This window comes from Silene latifolia, chromosome 1 (assembly GCF_048544455.1).
Source record: "Silene latifolia isolate original U9 population chromosome 1, ASM4854445v1, whole genome shotgun sequence".
NCBI lineage: Eukaryota > Viridiplantae > Streptophyta > Magnoliopsida > Caryophyllales > Caryophyllaceae > Silene > Silene latifolia.
Window position 1 is genome coordinate 22906677 of NC_133526.1, and position 24319 is coordinate 22930995.

General features: G+C 38.2%; 1 protein-coding gene across 3 annotated transcripts; it reads right to left on the reverse strand.

The window, feature by feature from the left end:
* Positions 1–1365: 1365 nt before the first annotated feature.
* On the reverse strand, positions 1366–20351 carry LOC141601295 (putative disease resistance protein RGA4). 3 transcript variants are annotated; one of them, XM_074421565.1, is made up of 5 exons: positions 20111–20351; positions 19356–19435; positions 17862–18163; positions 14804–15464; positions 1366–4246 (listed from the first exon to the last, which is right to left on the reverse strand). In XM_074421565.1, the coding sequence occupies exons 4-5, from the start codon at positions 15438–15440 to the stop codon at positions 1773–1775; spliced, it is 3111 nt and encodes a 1036-aa protein (XP_074277666.1). In that variant the 5' UTR covers positions 15441–15464; positions 17862–18163; positions 19356–19435; positions 20111–20351; the 3' UTR covers positions 1366–1772. The 3 variants fall into 3 exon arrangements, 2 of the variants coding, with proteins under 2 accessions (XP_074277666.1, XP_074277668.1); XM_074421567.1 differs by having other exon boundaries at positions 14804–15296; positions 20111–20350; XR_012524351.1 differs by lacking the exons at positions 1366–4246; positions 14804–15464 and adding an exon at positions 16094–16886 and having other exon boundaries at positions 20111–20323.
* Between the last annotated feature and the right edge of the window lie 3968 nt (positions 20352–24319).

Consider the following 24319-nt stretch of genomic DNA (forward strand, 5'->3'; position numbering starts at 1 on the left):
ACATCTTGTCGACAGGGGCGATTCTAGAAATTGGATAAAGGGGGTGCGAAATTTCAGTAAGGATCCTCTGTCCCATTTTTGTGTCCCATTGTGTGTGCCACTCCATTCACCTTTTGACACATTACTTGTTGCAAAATAAAATATTGCAATAATTATATTAATTTGTTGATGTGTTAGAATGTGATTGGAGTGACACACACATTGGGACACCAAATGGGACAGAGGATATCCACTCGCGAAATTTTGCTTAGCGTGCTCGAGTTTAAACCAAAAAAATTGAGGCCAAAAGCATAATTTATTATAAATACTCCCTCCAATTTCCTATTATCTTCCCTCTTTCCTTTTTCACACAAGTTTGATTATCTTCCCTCTTTCCTTTTTTGGTAAGTTTCATTCATTTTTTATTAATTTCTCTCTCCTAAAAAATCAACAACTCTCATTACTTTATCTATTATTTATTCATCATTCATTATTTATTATTTTTTCTCACCTATAAATTTCACAACTTACAATACTTTATTCTACTTTATTCCTTCTTTCTTCCATTTTCTTAATTTTTGTGCCCAAAAGAAAGGGGAAGATATAAGGAAATAGGAGGGAGTATATAACAAAATTAATATTTTTCTCGTGTTTTTTTTGTGAGACTCTATATTATGAAACTATTAGACGAGTCCAAAAAAAATGTAGAGTAATTCACAAATATACTCTTAAAATTTATTCAAAAGTTAAATGGTGCTTGTAATTTTGCTAAGGTATTATTTTACAAAACTCACAAAAACTTGAATAGGGTGGTTATGTATATACTTTATTGAAAAAATGCCTTCAATGTTACTCGAGTATACATACCCACAAAGATACTTACCAAACTTTGGTTGTACGTGTCTTGATAAATAAAGGATGATTATACAATAAATATTTGTACAACAATCTTACATGAGACCTGTTGTACAATTAATAATAGATAAATTCATTATATCAAAAAAGTTCAAAAAAAAAAAGAAAAATCCCAATAAGTCCCAAGTTAAATCTCAATTCACATGCTTATATCTCGTGTACAAAGGGACAAGCTTAGAAAATTTAATTAAAAAAGCAGCAGACAATGGGACTTGAACCTGCTACCTCATAGATAAACAGTTGACGCTCAAACCACTACACCACTGAAGCTATATTATTTCTCTACTACAGAACTTTTAGTTATCTTTGGGGGTGCAGATGAACCCCCTGCACCCCCTCTAGAATCACCTCTGCTTGTCGACCTTTCTGCCTCCATTACATGGAGACCAATTTCAATTTTTTTTTACAAAGTCAATTAACCGTCTATAAGATGGCTCTGGTTAGATTGAACGGCAAAGCTTGGAAATATCACCTAGTCCTCTGATAAACCTCCCATATGTCCAAATGCACGTACCGCTCAAGTTTACAGGAATCACAAGAGAACAGCTACTTACAGGCAATACTGACCTCACCTGAGAGCCAAATTTACCCATATGACCCATACCAGACTCAGACCATATAGTACTGGACCCGATATGGTCCCGACCTGAAACCACATGGCCTGACTAATTGACAATATACCAAGTATACATAGCAAATGATAAATACCTCATAGACAACCTATTCTAAAATGACTCCATAACCACCCCAAAACTAGACCCGAAACCAAACTTACAGCACCCGGCCTGAGAATGTGCATATTATTACCCAGAGCAATTAGACCTAACTAACCAACTCGAATGGGCCGTTTGCCAAGTGTACGAAAAGATTTGCTGAAATCACATTCGAACTTTTGTAACATGGGCAATTTTAAGCCATTCAGCTCCCCTTTTATTTAATTGTTCCACCAGCACAGGACAGCGTACGATGTCAATAAATTCTAAGTTGGACAGACCTTCCATGGCAGATTCAGAAGGTAGGCAGTTCAACAGTGGCAAAGATTTGAGTGTAAGTGTACACAGCAATGTCAGCTTATCTAGACAATCCGGTAATGTCTTCAACTTATTGAAAAAACTTATTTCCAGATGTTTTAGCACTCTGAATCTCCAAATTTGTTCAGGAAGAGTTTCCATTCTCCTTCCGTTTATGACCAATCTTTGAAGGGATTTATAAACAGGACTTTCTATGCGGTTTGTAGGCATTGGTGTATCCGTGCTCACCTCTCTCAGATTGAAAAGATTTGTCCAATCAAATACGTCCTGGGTCATAATTGGACAGTATAAGATCTCTAGCTTACGAAGATGGTTTAAGGGAGACATATCTGGAAGATAACTGACAGCATCACAGAATGTTATCTTTAGTTCCTCGAGAAATTTGCAGTATTCGAACCCACGATATGTAAACGAGATAGTTAACTTACTGCAGCAGATTAAGGTCAAGAAACGAAGGGATGTAAGGTTCTCTAGGTTCAGATTTCCCTCAGCATATGTGCAGAAAGACAGTTTGAGGGAGACAATGTTCCGTAGAGAACCAGCAACTGGGGTGGTCAGCCATTGTGGAAATTTCGTACCGCAATAGTAGTTAATCTCCACCTCGGCCAAGTTCTCATGGGGTTTCATGACTTTGATTATCTTATTCTGACTTTTACTCTCAACAAGATTGGTTACTGAAATTCCGTAATTTTGCCAATTTAGGACTAATTGTTCGATATTTAGCTTGCTTTCTAGATGTAGGCTTCTAGCTTCTTCAACTTTCATAAAATCAACACGATTGATCTCCAAACGACCACGAAGGCTGTTTAAAAATTCGAGCTCAGTTACACTACCACCCCATTTCTTTTCCATATATATTGGAGGCAAACTCCTTAGAGCAGTCAATTTGCCCAACCCCTTTGGTACACCGATTCCAGTCCAACCAGCACTGCAAATAATGTGTCGTAGACTTACCAAGGTGGTTACTTCTTCCGAAAGAACAGGAAAACCACCGTAGTTATTTTCAATCCTCAATGTTTGCAATTGATATAGTTTCGTGACCCTGATTGGAAGTTTTTTGAACTTGTTCCCTGAGATATCGAGGTATCTCAAATGCTTCAAGCTGCCAAACGACTCTGGTAAATCCTCCAGGGCAAGCCTTTGCAAACATAAGGACCTTAATTGTTGACAATGAACTAGAATGCATTCAGAAAATGTGCGACCCAACTCAAATCCTCTTACCGCGTAATAACATGTACGCAACTTGTTCAAGAATTCAGGATTGAAATTGTTTTCACTAGTATTGCGCATAGTAGATAAGTGTGTGACATCAGAAAGCTCAGTGTTTTGCTTCACTTCAAGAATATGATCATCATTTGTTTCCACCAAATTCAAGCACTCCCCTCCTGAAACATTACGAGCGAGAGATAACACAAGATCATGTATCTTAAATGACTTCACATTCCCAATGATATCTAGTTTTGCATCTTGAAATAAGGAACTATCCAACAAGATATCAAAGTATTGATCCCCAATGGCCTCCATCTCACTGTAGGGGAGTAAAAATCCCTGTGCCATCCAGAGTTGGATCAGATTGTCCTTACTAATCTCCTCATCTTCCTTGAAAATGGCACAATATGAAAAGCATCTTTTCAAATACATGTCTGGCAAATAATGGTAACTTAGCTCTAAAGAAGGCATAATCCCATACCTATCTTCCTTCTCCCATAATTCACTTATCTCAATTTCTTTCCATTTTTTGAGGCTTTGGTTCCTCAACATATCTCCTAATGCTCTTATGGCCAGAGGAACACCTTTGCAACATAGCATCATTCTTCTCCCTATCAATTGCTTCTCTTTGGATTCCAAATGGCCATGACCCACTCTTTTCTCGAAAAGAGACCAACTTTCCTTTTTTTCTAGACCTTGTAGTTCATAAATAAAGGGCTCTTGAATGGTCATTCTATCATCTTCACCATAACAATATGTCTCCATCTTCGCCACAACATTTTTGTTACGAGAAGTCGTAAGAATGCAAGTGCCATTGGTTCCACCTACTTCTTTTAAAGCACATCTTAGAGGCTCCCAATCAGTAGTATTCCAGACGTCATCAAGTATAAGCAAGTACCTCTTACCCTTCAACCTCTCCCTTACCTTGTTTACTAGCGCGGAACTGTCTGACATGGTGGATGCACTGCCATAAAGGTTTTCAACCAGTTTATTAAGAATGTCTACAAGATCAAACTTGTGAGAAACGACAAGCCAAATAATTTGACAGTTGAAGTACTCGGTCACTTGTTCTGTCTTGGAGATCCGTTTGCTCAGTGCCGTCTTTCCAAGGCCTAACAAGAACATATATTTGTAGAATGTCATATACATTGTCATGACTCATGAACGCACATTGCGTACGAAATACAAGTCAGGAGTGATGTAAACTGCTCATTTCAGTCAGTAGAGATCAACTGTCCCACTTTTATGTCCCATCCCCTTAAGATCTTGAGACATCACACTTGAAATAATAAAAATGGTAATATTACATCTTAAAGTGCTAATGTGTCATTAGGAGAAGTAATGAGATACAAGATGGGACATGAAATGGGAAAAAGGATCTGTGTGCATTTCAGTAGCTAAACATAATTTAGGCACTTATCTATGACAATAGTCAACATATTGCGACTTATTACGCAGATTTACTAACCGTGATGTAAGTTTTCCCTTACATCTTACGCGTGCAATAGTCAAAATACTGACTTTTAAGTTTTACCCCGTTAAAAAAAAGGTAAAAAAAGAATTATTTGGAACATTAGTTGAGACTTGAGAACTTATATCATACGAAGTGCATATTTATGGAGTTGATTAGTCGGTTTCAGATTTTAAATTTTTTTTAAGTTTTTCATTTTTCTGAATTCTTTTTATCATCAAACAAATTACTAACCTTTTTTTTTTAATGTTCTACATGTTGCTTTAAGATTTTTAAAAGTTTTGAATGTAAATTTTTGGATTCAGAATAAAAGAATTCATCTCAATCACCTGAATATTTTTATAATAATTTGAGTAAGATGACAAGGATGATGAATTGATTTTTCTTCTGATTTTATTTTTGATATGCTCCAAAATTCTATATTTTTGCAGAATAATTCATACGACCTTGTTTTTGTAAAGAAATATTATGTTATGAAATCGATCATTTGTTGTCCTTAGGTTTTGGCAGAAAGACCAAGGAAAGAGGAGAGGGCCAATTACTAAATGACATATGAACCAAATTGAGTGTGAATGATCAAATTGTTCAACAAATTCCTAAAATAGAAAGGACAACAATTGACTTAGACACCCCAAAATAGAAAATGACAACAAATGACCGGGACAAAGGGAGTATAATTTATCATCTCTTTGAAGGGATGATTGCTACTTCTTCATGGACTTTCTTGTTCGTGTGGAAGTCTAGTTTCATTTTCGAGTAGTACTTTTCTATAAGATGATATAATACGATATAATGAGGTGATTTTATTAATGAAATAGTCACGGTATCTATTACTTGTCGTGATGATTTCTTCACTGTTTTTGTGCGTACGCGTCCCATTTTTTAGGCAAGACGGTTGAATTTCCTCCTTCGTAAAGAGGTGATTAGTTTTATTTTTCCATTTTGAAATTTTTGTCAAAATGGTAATTTTTTAACCTAAAAAAAAGTGAATTTCTTTTTTTTACATTTTGTAATTTTGTTGGATTGAAAATTTTAAAAAATAAAATCTTCCATGTGATTCTTTTTTGAGTAAGTGGATTATACATCCGATGTACTACGACCAGTTGTATAGTTTTTGAGCATTATAATAAAGTTTTTGAGTTTTGTTTTCAAAATTATGAGTTTTACTATAAAGTTTTTGAGTTCATTCACTAAAACATTAAGCTCAAAAAATTACATTATAACTCAAAAACATTACATATAAGCTTAATTAAATTTGAGTTTTGACGAAAAAAAATTAAAATCTAACTTATACACTTTAATAAGCTCAGAAAAAATACACAAAAACTCAAAAACAAATAAGTCTGAGGTAATACATACGATGTATGTTTCATTTTTCTCTTCTTTTTTCCTTAGTAAAATATTACACTTGTGTTTGTCTAACTAACATGGAAAAAAAATCAAGAAAAGCTAAATGGCCCATAGTTATGTCTAAATGACCTCAGCAATATCAATTGAAAAAGAAGACGTGCAGGATTGAATAAATGATCTTGTATTTATAAAGATAAGATTTGACTGATGCTATACCATTTTTAAGAACTTTTTATTAAAAGATTTGGCCGCTACAAGTTATAACTCATTCCTCTCGTATAACAGTTTTGATCGATATTTTCCTATTTTTTAATTCACCATCTTGGGATGTTTCGTAACCACCGCGTCCAATACTGATACATTTCAGGCGATACATTACTTAAATAATCTTATATGTGACGTTATTTAACTTATACTTATTTCTTGGAATGGATACGTGTAAAACCGGTTATATTTCCTCTTGAACTCTTTTATTTTAATGATAAACAAAGGGACCTCCTATTTCCAACACGAAAATTTACTTAATCCTACACAAATTTGAGACTTGTTCCGACATTACCCCTCATTTTTTTCAGCCAACTCTAAACCCATCTCCCCTTTCTCTACTCTTCTCCTGATAAACCAAAAAAAAAATGCCAACCCCCCAAACCACCCCTACCAGCCAGCCTTCACCCACCACCGGGCCGCCTGCATCGCCCCACCCTCGCCCGTTCACAACCCCATCACGCCATACGACCGCCGCTCCATCCCACATCCCCTCCCTTGCCTATCCACTTTCGACACATGTAGTTGCCCAACCAACCACCCTTCACCCACAACGTACTGCACCGCGTTTCCCACCCTCGCCGGCGCCCAACCGCGCGACATCTCCGCCTTGTCGGCGCCCCACCACGGTGGCCCACCTCTGAACAAACTTAGATTGCAATACAATGTTGATAAATTCAGTCGATGGAGGAGTTCATCAATTATATTTGACCCAAAAAGTTAATAAATCCAATTCACATAACATTTGATCGAAATTTATGTAAATTTAATCTACAAAATGAAGTAATTGTCTGTTTAATTGCCTTCTACAATTCATAATTGAAAATTTGGGATAATTTTAATTAGGTTTTGGAAAGAGGAAAAGAGAGTTTTTTTTTAGAGAAAGGGTAATTGTGGAAAAAGTTGACAAAATGTGTAGGATTAAGTAAAAGGATGTGTAGGATTTAGCAATTACGTAAACAAAAACATCACTGAACATCTTTACTCCGTTAATCAATCAAAAACCCTAAGGGGGTGTTTGGTTCAAACACAAAAGGTATGAGGTATGGGTTTGGAATGAGTCAAACCCATACCAAGTGTTTGTTTGGCAAATTTGGAGGTTTCATACCAATACCTCAAACCCATGAGGTATGGGTTTCTCATACCCAAGGAGGGGGGTGGGTATGAGATTGATACCCATGGGTATCAAACTATATTAAACAAAAATGTGAAAAAAAATACTATTACATTATTGTAAACGAAACATTTTACATAATTATTTGATTAAATCTTTATTTTCATGATTTTATATGTTAAAAATATTATTTAAAGTATTGGATTTTACCTATTTCAACTTTAGCTTAGTTTCAAATCCATACAGCCTACAATTGAAACAAACGCAAGGTATGAGGAATGGAGTTCCAACCCCATACCATCCAGGTATGATTCCTGATTCCAAACCCATACCCATGCGCGAAACAAACGCCCCCTAAATTATTTTTCCCCAAATTGATTTCCTCGCCTCTAAATTATATCCCCCCAATTGATTTCTTTACAAATCTAAATATTTCACCTATCCTCTAAAAACTTCAATCTTAATCACTAGAAATCTCTAAAAACGGCATCCTTATCTTCATCTTCATCTTCATCCCTACCACAAACATTCATCATCAAATCTCGTCAAATCTGATATGATGGATTCTTGATGCGCCCAGATTACTTGATGAAATTGATTAAGGAGGAAGTGAGGAAAAGAATCAAAGGGAGAGTTCAATACCCGAAACGGAAAGATCTGAATTGGTGGGAGAAATTGATGAGTTGAGATAGATGAAATTGAGGAAGGAGGAAACCTAAGAAGGAGGAAGCCTATCCGGCCCACTACTTCGCGGACTTGGTCACGAAAAATATTAAAATAAATGGTTAATGGTTAAGGAAAACTCGCTCTGCTAAATTAATGGAGGGTATGGACTAAACAAAAATGTTCGTGAATAACCGGCTAAGCCCATTTGAGCTTCTAATGTAATTTTACTTTCTTAAAATCATATCCAAACTAATTAACTGACCAAAGCCAATGTAACAATCAAACAGCCAAATTAATTGAAATGAAACATTGAAATCCCAAAACATCACCCACGCACACTTACTGGTTATAATACCCTTAATTTGCCATGCGTCTATGTCACAAACCAATCGTTATCAGTTGTCGCACAAAGCTAAAGCTATACTATACTGTTGAATTTTTTGTACACATATACACCATTTTTAACTCAGTGTCTAATAAGTTTCAAAGCCCGGCAGCCCATGGGCAAGCCCACCAACTTATACTAGGTGGGCTTGGGCATCTTTAATAAGCCCGTTATAGCGGATACGGACATAAAATTAGGCCCGTTGGACACTTTTTAATAGGGCAGGCTTGCTACGGGTCAGCCCAAGCCCGCAAATGATCAGCTCTAGTTCTAGATATTGTTCTAGATAAAGAGTGACGGTAATGAATGGTTGGTAGTAGAGAATGGTTGGAGTATGTCTTAGGTGTACATGTAATTATCCTTTGGATTTTAAGATTCATACGAGGAAAGAACAAAAACCCAGAAAATTGATGAAATATGGACGTGGATGCTGATTTGAAGCGAGATTTCAAAACTCAATTACTCCACCACCATTCACCACCACGGCCATCGACAACCCTCCCCTCCCATTACAGAATAATTAAGAAGAAACGAAAAATGAAAGATGAAAAAATAATAGAGGAAAGAAAGGATGAAGGAGGAACTAGAAAAGAAAATAAACAAATAAATAATGACCTGTTGGGAAACCGGCATTAAGAGGTCAATTATGGCCAATTAAATGACGTCAAAAATGAGATTTTTCTCGTTTGGTTAGAGAAAGGGAAAGGGAAAGGAAATTAGAAAGGGTAAGAGGGGGAAAGGTAAGGAATTACCTAAAACTTAACTAGTTGTTTGGTTACATCAAGAAAATCAAGTATGGTGGGTTGTGGTTTGTTTTGGTGTGCGGGTGGTGGTTTAGGTGGGGTGGTTGTGGTGGTGGTGATGGTGGTGGTGGCGTCATGGTGGTTGTGGCGGTGGTGGTTTATGTGGGGTGGCTGTGGTGGTGGTTTTGGTGGTGATGGTGGTGGTGGCGATGGCGTCGTGGTGGTGGTGGTGCTAGTGGGGTGGCTTTGGTGGTGGTGATAGTGGTGGTGGCGGCATCATGGTGGTTGTGATGGTGGTGGCGTCATGGTGGTTGTGGCGGTGGTGGCGTCATGGTGGTTGTGGTGGTGATGACGTATTGATGGTAACTGGTGTGGTGGGAGTCGCAAGTGTGGTAACAGATAAATAAGATGGTTGAAGGGTAACAAGGGTAATGAAATCTCATACCTTAGGGGGGTGGGGGGTAAGGAATTAGATGAATTGAGGGGTAAGGAAGAGAGTTTCATTCTCTTTGTTTGTGTCAAACAAACACCAAGAAAGGAAATCAATAACTTTGTTTCCCTTTCCCTTTCTTATAGACCCCCAACCAAACGCCCCCTAAGATTGATTTATATGAGAAGAGGGGGCTTAGGTTGCATTTTTCCCATAAAATAACCTTTTTTTTCGCAATTTATTTTCGTAATACACATTTACTTACTAGAGTACTTTTTACCTAATACTTTCCATTTGATTACCCTTGAACTTGACAAAGGAAAAACCTAATTCTCTCAAATTCAAATCTAACAACCTCTCAAATTTATCAAATAACATCTAATTTCTAGAGAATACTGATTATTAAAGTATTGATGGACAACATTTGATTATTATGGCCGTATATTGAACCCAGATGTTAATGATGATTTATTAGGGTTGATACAACAAGTGTTGGAACTATTGCGTACTTGAGATATTCATTTGGTACACACAATAACGTAATGTTTTGATGGATTTTAAGCTTCCTTGCCAATTCGCCATGGAATTAAATATTGCTCACATACTTTCGGTCGCCGATGGGGGCGAGGGATGCAGGACAGGGAAATTGGGAAATTGGTCTGACAAAGAGAGAAAATGGCAGCCTGTCGACCGGCGGATAATCGACGGTGGTGGTAGGGTGGATGGTGTATTGGTGTGTACTCTACAAGTTTGGGGTGTTTTTTTTTTTTTTTTCATGTAGCACACAAGATGGGGAAATGAGAGGGGTAGAATGGTCAAATGTGTACTCCAATGAGTAAAATGTGTAAGTTAAGTCACTGGCTTTCAAACCACCTCGAAAGAGTTGGACATAAATGTCCAATAGAAGCCATAAAGTCAGCAACCTTGTTGAAAGTTGCTTCACGAAAGCAATGTTTAATTATCATTTCATCGAAGAAATGAAGGTCTAATTTGACATCCTTGATAATATTAGAAATTTCCCAATGAATCTATCAGATACTATGAATTGAGTTAATAAAGCATAAATTATCACCTTCCACAATTAACTTTGAGATTCCTAAGTATTTAGCCGCTAAAATGTCTTCTTTTAAAACGAGAGAATACTATTAGATCCGCACTTTTTTGCTCCTAACAAAACGATTTTACTATTATGATCTCTTATAGAATATCCTAAAGCAGCTTTATTCCATTTATTTTCAATCCGTCAAAATTTAGTTTTAGAAAACCGTTTCTAGGTTTTCGGACCAGATTTCTTCCTTACTAATAATACTCATTTTTTCGGGATTGTTGAGATCTATATGTCCAGTCTCATTCCAAATCTTGATGCTATTACCGTATAAAAGAATTAAGTTTGTTGATATTGAAATAAACATTATTAAAGAAAGATAATGTCATCCCCCTATATTAAGAGAATAAAACTGTCTACAATTTTCCCTCCAAAAGGCATCCCCCTATATACTAAGAGAATAAAACTCTCTAAGTTTTCCCTCCAAAATGCATGAAACTAAATAAGAAAACAAACACACTTATTTTTTTAACTTATTAGCATTTCATCAAAATATAATCTTTTAATCAAATAATAATATTTTCTTCAAAATCTAAATTATAATATTTTAATTAAAATAAGATAAATTCACTATAATTTATAAACTGTAAATTTCTAAATTTTTGTTATGTATTATTATATACTCCATTAGAGAATGACTTGACACATTTTGTATAAAACAAAAAATTAAACTGATATTATTAGTTTTGTCAAAAAAAATATCATTAAAATAATTTGAGAAAAAATATTACTTGTAATCAATAGTTTTATGTTAAAGAAAAAAATTCATCAAGCGCGTTTTATAACTTTACTAAATTCTCTTGATTAGTTCATAGTTCATTTTTTTTTTTTTTTTCATATCGAAATATGTAGTGGGTCTTAGGTCAGCCGTAAACGGCTTTTGCAAGGTCTAGCGTCGGCCGATTATCACCAAGAGCATAATGAATAGTTGAACTTATGTGGGCGGGTTTGGTATTGAATTGGCGGGTGTGTGCGATTGAGTCCCGTTCGGCCCAATACTCAATAACCCTTCCTTCAACTAACCCAAATCCTTCCTTGGCTTTGTTTAATTCCACGTCTTCCATCCATCCTCATTCCTCGGCCACTCAATTCTCCTCCTTCCTACTCTCTCTTACCTTCGATTTTCTCAATTATTTCCCCCTTCGTTCATTTTATTCATATGAGTGCTCTCACACCCTCATCGTCTTTACCCACATACCATCATTTTTTGGGTTTTGATTGTTGTACGTTGTTCCTTACTTAGTTAGGCTGTTTGGTTCACCATTTCTAGAATAGGGGAGCATGACGAGGACTCAAGTTATGACAAAGGCTAACAGACAATGACAAAGGCTAACACACAAGGGCTAACAGCGAATAGGTCACTTCGGAGGATAAGTGCGATGGGGAAATTGGAAGAACCCCTAGCCAAGAGATCCACGGGATTAATGTACATGGACGTGACGGTGAATGCGAAGCACGCACGAGCTCGGGCGCCACCCACAACTTCGTGACTAAAGAAGACGTCGATCGGCTCGGTAGTGATGTGAGTGATGTTATGATGTTCCTAGTAAAATGAGACGTATCCAAGGAGTGGCTAAGAAGAATGCGGTCCACGTGGGTGAATAGTAGGGGAGCTTGATGTAACAGTTGAGGGAGTGGGCAGCTCGACTTCACCACCATTCTGTTAGATGACTTCAATTTAGTACTCACGATGGTTTTGGTGGTGTTGGTGTTGTAGCCAAGTTCATGATGATAATGGGGTCTTTCATAGTGAAGACCGTAGATGTGGACAAGGACAAGGGGAACCCTCAAATATCCGCAATGAGGGTGATACAAACGCCGTGACGAGGGGTACTAACTTGAAGAATGCCCAAAGGTTCAGCACACCCAAGGGCGAACAAGACACACCGAGGGCGAACAAGACCCGAACCGTGGGAGACATAAGCCGTGGGAGACATAATGAGAGTGTACCACCTCATACTACCTCTCAGGGGTAGACAATGAGGGTCGAGAGACCCAAGGAAGAAGGCCTTATGACATTAAGGGGTCGCGTCGATTCGACGTCCTGGTTTGCCCAAATGAGAAGGCCTCCTACCATGAGCTCCACACGGGAGACCACACATGTCCTTGAATGCCGAAGCCGAAGCACATAGAAAGCCAAACCCGAGATGTGGGGCCACAACTCACTGCTGATGTCTCACAAAAGCGTCATTCGAGATTTTTGTGTTACCGAGGGCGGCAACAATATTAGGTGGGGGAGAGTGTAAGGAGCCGCAATTTCACCGCACAATCCCTGGAAATTGCGCGCGCGGTTCGTTCACTTCCGACACTTTAGATTTCAATTATGCACTTATGTATTTTCATTTCTGTTTTTAGTTCTACTAGTACTCCAATAGTACTCCAAGATTACTCCCTCTGTGCGTGGGCGTGTCGAATCTTGGAGCTAGCTTTTTAGTTTACGATATGTTTTTAGGCGTTTAGAAAACATATCGCTATTCTGCACATTACCAAAACTATCAAATAAGCCTCTTTGAGGAGTGTGAGTCAATAAAAACCACTTCTCACCTTTAAGCTTAAGCTTGCTTGTCTCTTGCTTTCAATAATCGTATTGCTTACTTTTATTGCTTTCGTGTGTTGGCCGTTGATAATCCTGACTAAGATTTCTGACACACACCTCGAGTCCCGAGAAACGTGCTAGTGGGCGACCCTTCACTAGCACGAGATTCCATGTTGCTTGCATTTTTGCCCTAGAGCCGGCCAAGGGTGCGCACCACGATCCGACAAAAGTAAGTACCGGATCGTGGGACCGTGCCACGCGGGTTGGACTTCTAAAATACTTTCATTTTCATCAATATCTTCCACATTTATTTATTGGATAATTTCTTTGATTTCTTCCAGTTTCTCATTTTGGTAAATTGGTCATTTACTTTTCTCTCATGCATATGGCCATCTACTTTTTTTCATATCTATTTTTGCATTGTTTATAATATTTCTTAAAAAAATTGCCCTTTTTAAGTGGAAGATATCAATGAAATGAGGGAGTAGTAATTATTGCGTGAGACATTTTGAGTGTGTAAAAAGACAATTTATTTATCAACAATAAACGAATAGTTATTTATTTATTTATTTATTTTACAATGGAGAGTCTCATGGTGTGAGACCGCTTTACTCTAGGGTGATGCTCATTCATGGACATGATTTACTCAATCATGGACATGAATGACCATTTTACCCTCACATTTTAGCATATTCATCAATTTTACCATTATTTTAATTTTACATTCAACTTCCCCCTTACACCACTAACCACCACCCCAACCACCGGCCAAATCAGCCCCTATCGCCGGCAAGACCTCCCACCACCGCCCTATCCCCCGCCTGCAAGACCACCCATGTCACTCTCCTCTTCCACCCACACCTTCTGCCACCCACCATCCCACCACCTTAAAACATAAAAAAAAAATAATGCCATCGTCCCAGCCTTTCCAACCACCGTCCCCACCTCTACCACCCCTTCCCCACCTTTGTTCGCATACTGCGACCTCCGCCAGTACCGCCACCTTCCTCGCTCGCTGGCCTCCCCCACCTCACTCGCCTTCCCTAAACCTCCTCCCGACGCCCTTCACACAAACACGAGGCCTCCGCCGTCCTACCTATCTAACTCCACCGCCCCTCCCTTGACCATCGGTCACATCCACCCCAGCCGGCCATCCCCGCCAACGCAGCCACCCCTCCCCCTTCCAAACCCTAATATGTATAAAATATTACTAAATTAATTTTTAAACCCCAATAATTAGATTAATTCAAAAAATTGATGTGTAATGATTGAAAATAGAGTTATTAAACTTGATTAATGTATGTATTTGGATGTACAATCGTTGAGTTGATTAAATTTGAAAGGCATAAGAAGAGAGAGATTTTTTTGTGTTGTTTTCTTAGAAGAAGGGTAGGGGTGGAAAAATTATGAAAAATTGCCCATGAAAGAGTAAAACTTGTACATGAAAGAGCAACTACGTTACTCTATTGTGCTTGTGAAATGCTTATGAATGGATACGAGACAAATGGCCATAAGTAGTCAGAGAGACTTCCGAGTTTAAAGTTCAGTCTATCACCTTAATTAGTCTACTTCTTTTAAAAATGGAGATAAGAAAATAATGATTACCTGCAAATCCCACAATTCCAATGATAGTTAAAGCTCTTTCCATGTTGCTTAGATCGCATACCAACTTGGTAATGGCAGATATGTCAGTATCCCTTCCAATTAGCCCCTCTTCATCGACCCATTGTCGTCTGTTCCGAAGCCGCCGCTCTTCCGACTCATGGCTTCTGTCAGATCCTGAATTGCAATAGGTGTAGCCAGAAGCTACTTGGATGGGTTTTATGCCAAGATCATTAGCTTCTTTATAGATCTCATCTACAGAGTTCATCAAATCACTCACTCTGTGAGAAATCTTCATGCGGAACACAGCAGGATTGGAGGATGAGAAGAAGAGTATAATCTTCGCTCTCAACCCAGTTCGGAATCTCTGCTCAATTCTGCGCTTCAAAACTTCATATGAATACTCATCAAGCAAATTGTCGGCTTCATAAGCCACATTTTTCACCTTCTTGAGCCACTGATTCATCATATCATTGCCGCTCAACTCTGCAACGCCCTGCAATAGGACTTCTAATTTGGTGAGATGGCCTTTGAGTTTCCCTAAATCTTTCTTGAATCCCCAAGTAAGTTTTATCTCTTCGCTGATTCGAGATACAACCATTTGTACAATTCCCTGAGCAGGCCCCTCAACACCCATCATACCCAAAGTTTCTGCAGTTTCAGACTGAAACAAGGAATTTAAACTTCTTAAAATTACCGCCGCTATCAAACAACTATTGTATGTTAATTTTTTACAATGCCGATAAGCTAAGAAAGATGGATATTTGTGAGTTCATTGTGATCAAAGATATAATCTGCCAGGCTTGAAGTCAACTACTTAACAATTGTAACAGATGGACTCTTTCTTACCAACTCCTAGCCTGACAAGTAGTTTAAACCTGAAAATATTCCCACTTGTGAAATTTGTATTACAAATGAGTCTATTAGTGCCGATCATGTTAAAAGGAGTGGAATCCTTAATGCGGAATTGTACAAAATAGAAGCTAAAATGTGAATATAAAATGTACAAAAATATTCTGTGACCAAACTGGATGACGCGCTTAGAATGTACAGCAGTCCATATATTATACAACACTACAACTAGTTGAGTAGTTTCCAAGTTTTATTAAAAAAAAAATCAAGTTTTGTTTTAAAGATTATGAGCTTTACTATAAAGTTTCTTAGCTCTTTCACTTAAATATTAAGCTAAAAAGGTTACAAGATAGCTAAAAAACTATACATATAAATTCAGTTAATTTTAAGTTTTGACTCGAAAAATTAAAATGTAACTTATAAACTTTAAAAACTCAGAAAAATACACGTAAAAATCAGTTGCAAAAAAGTCGGATGTAATACATCACATCAAAGGTATGTTCCTTTTCTCCAATGTACGGGAATATGGATGCTTAGTTGTCATAGTTGTCATCTTCCAATCGAAAGCTGGAAAAAGTAATTATGATCAATAATGAAAAAAAATAGAGGCAATGAATTGGTTTAGGAAATTGCATGTACTTTTTCAAAATGCAAGGAATTCATGTTTTCAACACAAGGGAAATGCCAAATCGTGTGCATGTTCGACTCCCTTATCCAACCAAAAGCAGAAACCATCCGTATAACTTGACTCATTCTTAACCAACTACTAGTCAGAAATAGTTCCCACTTCAGCAATTTGTATAAACAAAGAGGTGCTTAGGGCTTGTCATGTTAAAAGGGGTTGAATCATTCGAAAATGCACAAATTAAGACTTACCAGTGTCAAATCTTCTAGTCACAACACAAATTGTATTTCCCAAAAGAATGGCACATTGTCAAGTGTCAGAGTGTCGAGTATTAACAAACATCAAATACACAAATTACTTCTGGTAAAAAAAATGGCACTCTAAGAATGTAAGGAGTCAGAATGTAGGGAGTATTTTCCAATAGACAATGGGAAATACAGAGTCAGTGACTTTGTGTATCTGCCACCAGAGAAATGTTACTTAATCCAACATTCCAACCTATAGGCGGGAGCCTTCGTGTCACAGCAGCAATGTTTGTTTTGGAAGGAAGTTTGACCTGACACAAGAGAGCCGGACCAACAAACTGTACCAAAATGTCCAACTCAATACCTGATTCAAATTCGGAAAAGATGTATTGATTGCAACCCAAGTTTAGTCCACAATATCACTTAAAACCATTCATAGAATTATGGAGTACAATGCTAAAATGAAGAGAGTCACGCAGCACTAAAAAATTTGTATTACATCAGCAGCAGGCCAGAAGAACGCGGTAATCAATAACACATCAAAAAACACAGAGATCTACACTGTAAAAAAGAACAAAAAACATGTAAAACACAGGGGAAATAGACATGAAGCACGAATGCAACAAATGGGGTATTGGATGACTAATTTCACAAAGATTCAAGAGGAGCAAAATTGAATTGGAAATGGAAAACCTATAACATCTGTAACTCATATTCCAAACACTGAATTGCAAATGGTCACATTTTTTTAATAGAATGTAACCATTTAATGATAAAATGTTATAACTAAAGTTGTCACTTTTTACCCTAAAAACGATGGTAACATTTTATCAGAAAATAGTAACATTTTATCGTAAAATGGCTACATTTGGTCCATCTTATTTCAGACGGGAAATAGCCCACCTAAAATAAGAATTTGCATTGATTTTATGTTTTTACCAAATAAAAAACTATATTTAGTTAGTTTGTAGAATCTTACGATCCTACGATCTGATTCTAAAGATTCGATTCTACCTACTCCATCGATCCAAAGTAGAATCCTGGTCTGACACATTAGTTGGAATGACAACTATACTAACGTGGTTGAAGGCCCCAGAGTTCCTGTAAGGCCTTTTCACTAATTACAGAAGCACAAAAAGCAAGGGAGAAGTGGAGAACACTAAATATGAATTGACAGGACAACGATAATAAACTAGGTTACTAGGGGATTCGTGATTGTAAGCCATGAGCCATAAACCGATCTGAAATTAAGCAGGCACTGAATGAAATAACTTACAGAACTGTCCCAAACAACTATTTACAGAACGTTTGAGAAAGTGGCAAATAGTCAGAAAAGTACCTAAAGGAGCTCAATGTATGCCACAACGGAATAGTCCCCTCTCGTTGGCAGAGTCCTCATGATCCTTGTATATCCTCCGTATCTTTCCTCATATCCATCTCGAAAACAAAGCATGGACAATTTGCTAGAGTCCTCATTAAAAACAAGTGCTCGTCTTCTTTTGTGAAGTGAACCCTCTTTAGCCAACGTATTCATTTTCTCAGCATACTTCACAGCACTTGCCCTTGCTCTAATAGTCTTGAACTCTTGATGCGTCCATGCTTCAGAAGCTGAGGTGTTAGGCCTTGGAGAAGTGCACGACGCTGATGAAACATTCGCACAAAAGTTGGCAAGATATCAATAGACAAAAACTGACATTATCTGCTATCTTACTCCTTATTAGCCAAGACATGTTACACCTCCCCCACCTCCCCACAAGGCGGCTATTGATGGCCCGTGTGAGTTCACTGCTGAAGATATTGTACTGCATATTATCATCCATTACTAAGTTTCACAAAATCTCATTGAAGACAGGCGATATTCGTCACAAGCTAGTGACGGATACCGTTTCCTCTCACAAAATGCTCATTGAGAGGTGAGTGGGAAGCACATGGGGGTGCCCCACCTTGTCCCCTCTCCCTTTTTGTGAGAGGTCACAAGCTTGTGACGGGATTAGCCCGTCACAAGCAAGACTAGCTGACTAAGTTTTGACTTTCTTAGCTTATTGGTATACTAATTATTTATCATTTTATCCTTTCTTTCCGTTTCTCTCTTTTCTCTCATTATTTTACCCATTGTCAACCATTTCAAATGATAATTCATATTAGTTGATCCCAAATAAATCTCGGATGAAGGCTCTTTTGTTGTATTACACAATGAGATTAGCCTAGGCTTTCTATTAAACGGAAAAGTAAAGGCCTAGATAAAAGTTTCCTTTTCTCTTTCATCCCCTAATTAATATTCCAACCCCATTTAACATTATTTGGTTTTCTGAACAAGGCATCCATGAACACCTAAGCATTACAATATTGTTTGTCCATTCAAATCCCTATTTTCATGGTGATGAGGATTGAGGGATACTCAACAGCGAGATCTTTAGAATATTACAGCATCAGAAATTAACATTGCAGAAAGTTTTTGTCAACTTTCAGTTTATTAATATTCTTTGTCCAGATGACTCTACCGTGGTCGCAATATAAATTCATATTTCTCCAGGCATACTCAGAAAATCTATACCTAATCATGATGTATAGATAAAGAAAATAACATTAGAGATTTGCCACAAATAAATGCCTGTTTAAAACCATTCTCTAAGGGTAAGTGATGATAACAAGCGCAGTGGGAAATTAAGAGAGAACAGGGCATAGAGCACTGAGGCCACTATATTGTGACAGAAGAGGCTTAGAACTGCGTCGTGATAGACCCAGCCTATGAGGCTTTGATGCACTCTTACAGGAAGCAGAAACGGGCAACTGGTTAAATGGACGATGAGAAGGAACTGAAGGCAACGCTGACCTGAGAGTTGCCATGCTCCATGTTGCTGGTGTGGAACAAGCCGTACTACCACTTACAACACTTTGGCCTCACACTTTCAACTGAAATCATGAAACAAATTGGAAGATGGGTTAAAAACGCAACTAAACTGAATTAATATACAACATTTTCTTATGGAGTAAGAAAAATAACGCGAACTGAAGTTCCTAACATGTTCAGCAGAAACTGAGTATTCAGTATTCCGAGAATGAACAGCCAAATCTGACCCAATAGATGATTTTCTCATATCCTAAAGTAAGCAGAAGCTAGAAATTACAACACTCAAATACCAAAAGTCGCTCCAACAAACAATTGATCATATTACCAAATAAACCATAGTTTCAATGTTGTGCAAGAAGGATACAGCCTCAAAGGATCCCGCAAATTGCGAGGTGTGAGGGGTCGGATACTCGGACGTACACAACCTTAATGGGTATGCAGTTAATCATAACAACCACCAAATTTATAGCCAAAGTTTCAAACTTTCCACTTAAAAAGTAACTAACTCTACACCAACTGATTTCACACAGGCAATTCATCAAACACATAGCAGGCCTTATGTAGAACATCTTGAATATACCATTTTACATAATAATTTGGAAATGGGTATGCAAATTTGAATGCAAAAACGAGGAGTAACAATTATTTACAGCTGTTATTTCATCAAGTGAGTAAAAATTGGCAACTACAATTAACCTAAAAGAGCAGCAATTTGAAGATGAAATTAGAGAGATTACCCAACAGGTTATATTTGCAGAAAAAACTGAGAACTGCAAAAGGAGTCGTGTAAGAGAGAGATGAAACACAGAGTTGGATAAGGAGGGAGAGAGGAGGGTGGACACACTGTAGTAGGGGTTTTGTGATTTACCATGGTCTGGCTTGGATATGTTTCCACGTGTGGATGGCGAGTTTTGGTTTACGATGGAATAAAGTTAAATACGCTAATTCACTATATTGATTTTATATTTTCTTTTTAATCGGAAAGTATCACTCATTTTGATATGATTTTTGACGCGAATTTCATCTTGCTTGTTCAAAAAAGAAATTGGTAACACAACGGTAAAGCTACATGCCTGCATATATGCTATACTTGCTCGTATTTCCCTTTTCTGCTAGTTGGATCAGGATTGGGTTCAAGATTCATTGTTCTCAATACTCACTAGTACTACCCCTATCCCGGCAAATAGTTTAAATATTCAATTTTTGGTCGTCCTAGTCAATAGTTTAAGCGTAAAAAGGATATTCTTCTCATGAAGTATGTGAAGTGTAAGTAGCGAGACAGATGAACTCTATAATGATTGTTGTGTAATGAACATGGATGGTCGTCGAATAATAGTTTTTGATTTTTTGCTTAGATGACATTTCGTTGTCATTATGTTAGTATGTAACGATGACAATGAAGTTTACGTATAAATTTCTGTGACATACAGTACATACCCTTTTTCGCATTTTAAAGAGGGCTAACATGTAAAAAAAAACGATAATGGGCAAAGGAAAAGGAAAAGTAATAGAATTACTCCCTCCGTTTTGATCAATAGTTATCTATTATTTTTGGCACAAAGATTAAGGAAACAAGTATGAATAAAATTTGGATCACACAAATCACTTAACCCCACATGCACATGGAAAATGGTCCACTAAATGATACCTAAAATGAAAATAGATAACTATTCAATGATACACTCAAAAATGGAAATAGATAACTATTGATCAGGACGGAGGGAGTATAATGGTAATTAGAATTACGATATTTAGTCGCAGTAAGTCGGTCGCAGTGTGTCTCGTGATTGTACGTACATCTTCTCTAACTCGCTCCACCGGACGATGATGTTTCTTTTTTCAGCTTTCTAGCTGACCACCAGGAAAACTCATTAGGCTTTCTTTGCTATTAGAAGAGTATATTGAGATATTTGCATAATGTATATTATTATTTTCCAGAACTTGAATGTTACAAATGAATATCCTAGCCTATATATACGTTTGACGATATTGTGTATTTACGGAAATGAATAAAATAAATATGCTATTTACCAAAACAGGGGAAGGGAAGATATATTGTTGCCGTGAGTCATGGTGATTGTCAACGGCTCTTTTGGTGATGTGCAACGGTCTCTAGGAACCTTGTAATACCCCCCCGCAAGTTGGAGTGTGGAGTGTCGAGACACCCAACTTGGAGAGTAGTTCATTAAATGGAGCGCGGCCTAGAGCTTTGGTAAAAATGTCCGCGAGTTGAGCTTTAGTATGGACATAACTGGGGGTAATAACGCCCTTTGTTATTTCGTCGCGGATGAAATGACAGTCAACTTCGATATGCTTGGTGCGTTCGTGAAATACCGGATTCCGGGCAATATAGAGTGCGGACTTGTTATCGCATCGAAGTTAAATGGGTTGAGGATGATGTATGCCGAGAGATTCAAGTAAGCCCTTTAGCCATTTTAGTTCACAAACTGTGAAGGCCATTGCCCTGTATTCGGATTCGGCGGACGAGCGTGATACTGTGGCTTGTTTCTTTGTTTTCCACGAGATTGGTGAAGAGCCCAAAAACACGAGGTAGGCAGAGAGGGAGCGACGTCTGGTTGGGTCACTTGCGTAGTCGGCATCGCAGTATGCATTGAGGCGTAAGTCACTATCCGACCGGAGGAGAATGCCTTGTCCTGGAGAATTCTTCAAATAACGAACAACATTCAAGGTTGTCTGCCAGTGGTCGCTGTTTGGAGTGTTCATAAATTGGGCGAGAGTATGGACCGAGTAGGTCAACTCGGGGCGAGTAATGGTGAGATAAACGAGGCGGCCCACGAGGCGACGATACGGTTGTGGATTGGACAGAGGCTCGGCTTTAGAGAGGGCAAGACGATGATTTTGTTCCATTGGAGTAGATGCGGGCTTTGTTCCAAGAAGGCCCGTTTCGCTTAATATGTCAAGCGCATATTTCCGTTGGGAGATAAAAATTCCAGATTTGTGCCGAGCAATTTCGAGACCGAGAAAATATTTAAGCGGCCCAAGGTCTTTCATATGGAAGCATTCGCTCAAGTAGTTCTTGAATTTTGTAATAAAGCTTGAATCATTCCCACAAATGACTAAATCATCAACATAGACTAGGACGTGTACCTCGGTATTGGGTCGAGAAATAGAGAACAATGAATGATCATACGGGCATTGGTGAAACCCATATTTAAGAAGAGCGGAAGCGAGCTTGGCGTACCAACATCGAGGAGCCTGACGAAGTCCGTATAGAGATTTCCTCAAGCGACATACTTTCCCGTCATTGGAAGGGAGAAAACCCGGTGGTGGTTTCATGTATACTTCTTCAGTGAGATCACCATGGAGGAAAGCGTTGTGGACGTCCATTTGATGGGTGACCCATTGTTTGGCAGCGGCGATGGCGAGTAATGTGCGGACGGTCACCAACTTAATAGTAGGAGCAAAAGTTTCATTATAGTCAACACCTTCAATTTGTCGATTACCCATGACAACTAAACGAGCTTTGTATCGTTCGACGGAGCCATCGGCGTTGTATTTAATCTTGTAAACCCATTTGGACCCAATGGCTTTCTTGTTGGGAGGTAGAGATTCGAGAGTCCACGTTTTATTTTTTTCAAGAGCTTCAAGTTCAAGTTTCATCGTGTCTCGCCATTCCGGGACCTGCACGACATCTTTGTAAAAACTAGGCTCGTGGTGTTTAGTCACGGCCGACAAAAAAACTTTATGATTAGTAGAAAACTTGTTGTAATTAAGATAATGTGAAATAGGAAAAGCGGTACCTGAAGACGATGGTGTGGCAATGAGTGAGTTCAACGAGGGACGGGGGTTTGAGAGAACAAAGTCCTTAAGATTAGAGTTGGGAATTTTTATTCGTTGCCCTCGTCCCAAAGTATGCGAGTCGTTTGTTTGGGTTGGTTCGTTTGGTGAAGGGTCGGGATTTGTAGTAGGGGTCGTAGTGGAGCCGGTGGAGGGAGTTTGAGTAGTGGGAGAGACGGTTGTGTCTTGTGGTGGTGTCGATTGAGATGTGGAGACGGGAATGTCTTGTGTTGGTGTCGATGTAGAAGATGTCTGAGATAAGACCAAAATGTGATCATCAGTTGGTGATGAAGTGTCGTGGAGAAAGGTAGAGGGGTCACTATCAAGATCATGGATGTTAAGATTTTTATAAGGGAACTCAGTTTCAACAAAGATGACATCTCGAGACTCAAAATAGGATCCGGTGTCCAAATCAAAAAGACGCCACCCCTTCTTTCCAAATGGGTAACCAATAAACACACACTTGCGGCTTCGAGATGCGAATTTATCGCGTGATCGATTTAGCGTGCGAGCGTAGGCGAGGCAACCAAAAATTCGAATATTTTCAAAAGGAGGTGGTTTATTAAAAATCATTTCGTAGGGTGTCCTGCCATTTAGAAGAGGTGTCGGGGTACGATTTATTAAATAGACCGCACTTAGGACGCATTCTCCCCAAAAATATAAAGGTAAACTAGCCTGAAAAAGAAGGGCTCGTGCGACATTTAATATGTGTCGATGTTTTCGTTCCACCCGACCATTTTGTTGGGGGGTGTCAACGTTGGAAGTTTGAAATAAAATTCCATTTTCTGTAAAGAAAGGTATAAGCGGCTTAAACTCTGTGCCGTTGTCGGTCCGTAAAATTTTTATTTTCTTTTCAAATTGACGCTCTATCATAGCGAAAAAATTTAATAAGGTTTGTTTTGTATCGCTTTTGTGACGTAAAAGGTAGACCCACGTGGAACGTGAAAAATCGTCGACAATTGTTAAAAAATGTTGAGACCCGCAAGAAGCATTTTTGGAGTAAGGCCCCCATAAATCACAATGTATAAGTTCAAATAAAGAAGTAGCATGACTAGTACTTGAAGAAAATTGTTCGCGAGTTTGCTTCGCGCGTAAACAAATGTCACAAGTTTTGCTATGAAAAGCATCCGAAGTACGAGAAAGTTTAT

Coding starts and splice junctions, on each gene's coding strand:
- LOC141601295 (XM_074421565.1), bottom strand. CDS start 15,440: ATGATGGGTGTTGAGGGGCCTGCTCAGGGAATTGTACAAATGGTTGTA. Junction 4,247..14,803: donor TGGAATTGTGGGATTTGCAG/GTAATCATTATT, acceptor TGTTCTTGTTAG/GCCTTGGAAAGACGGCACTG.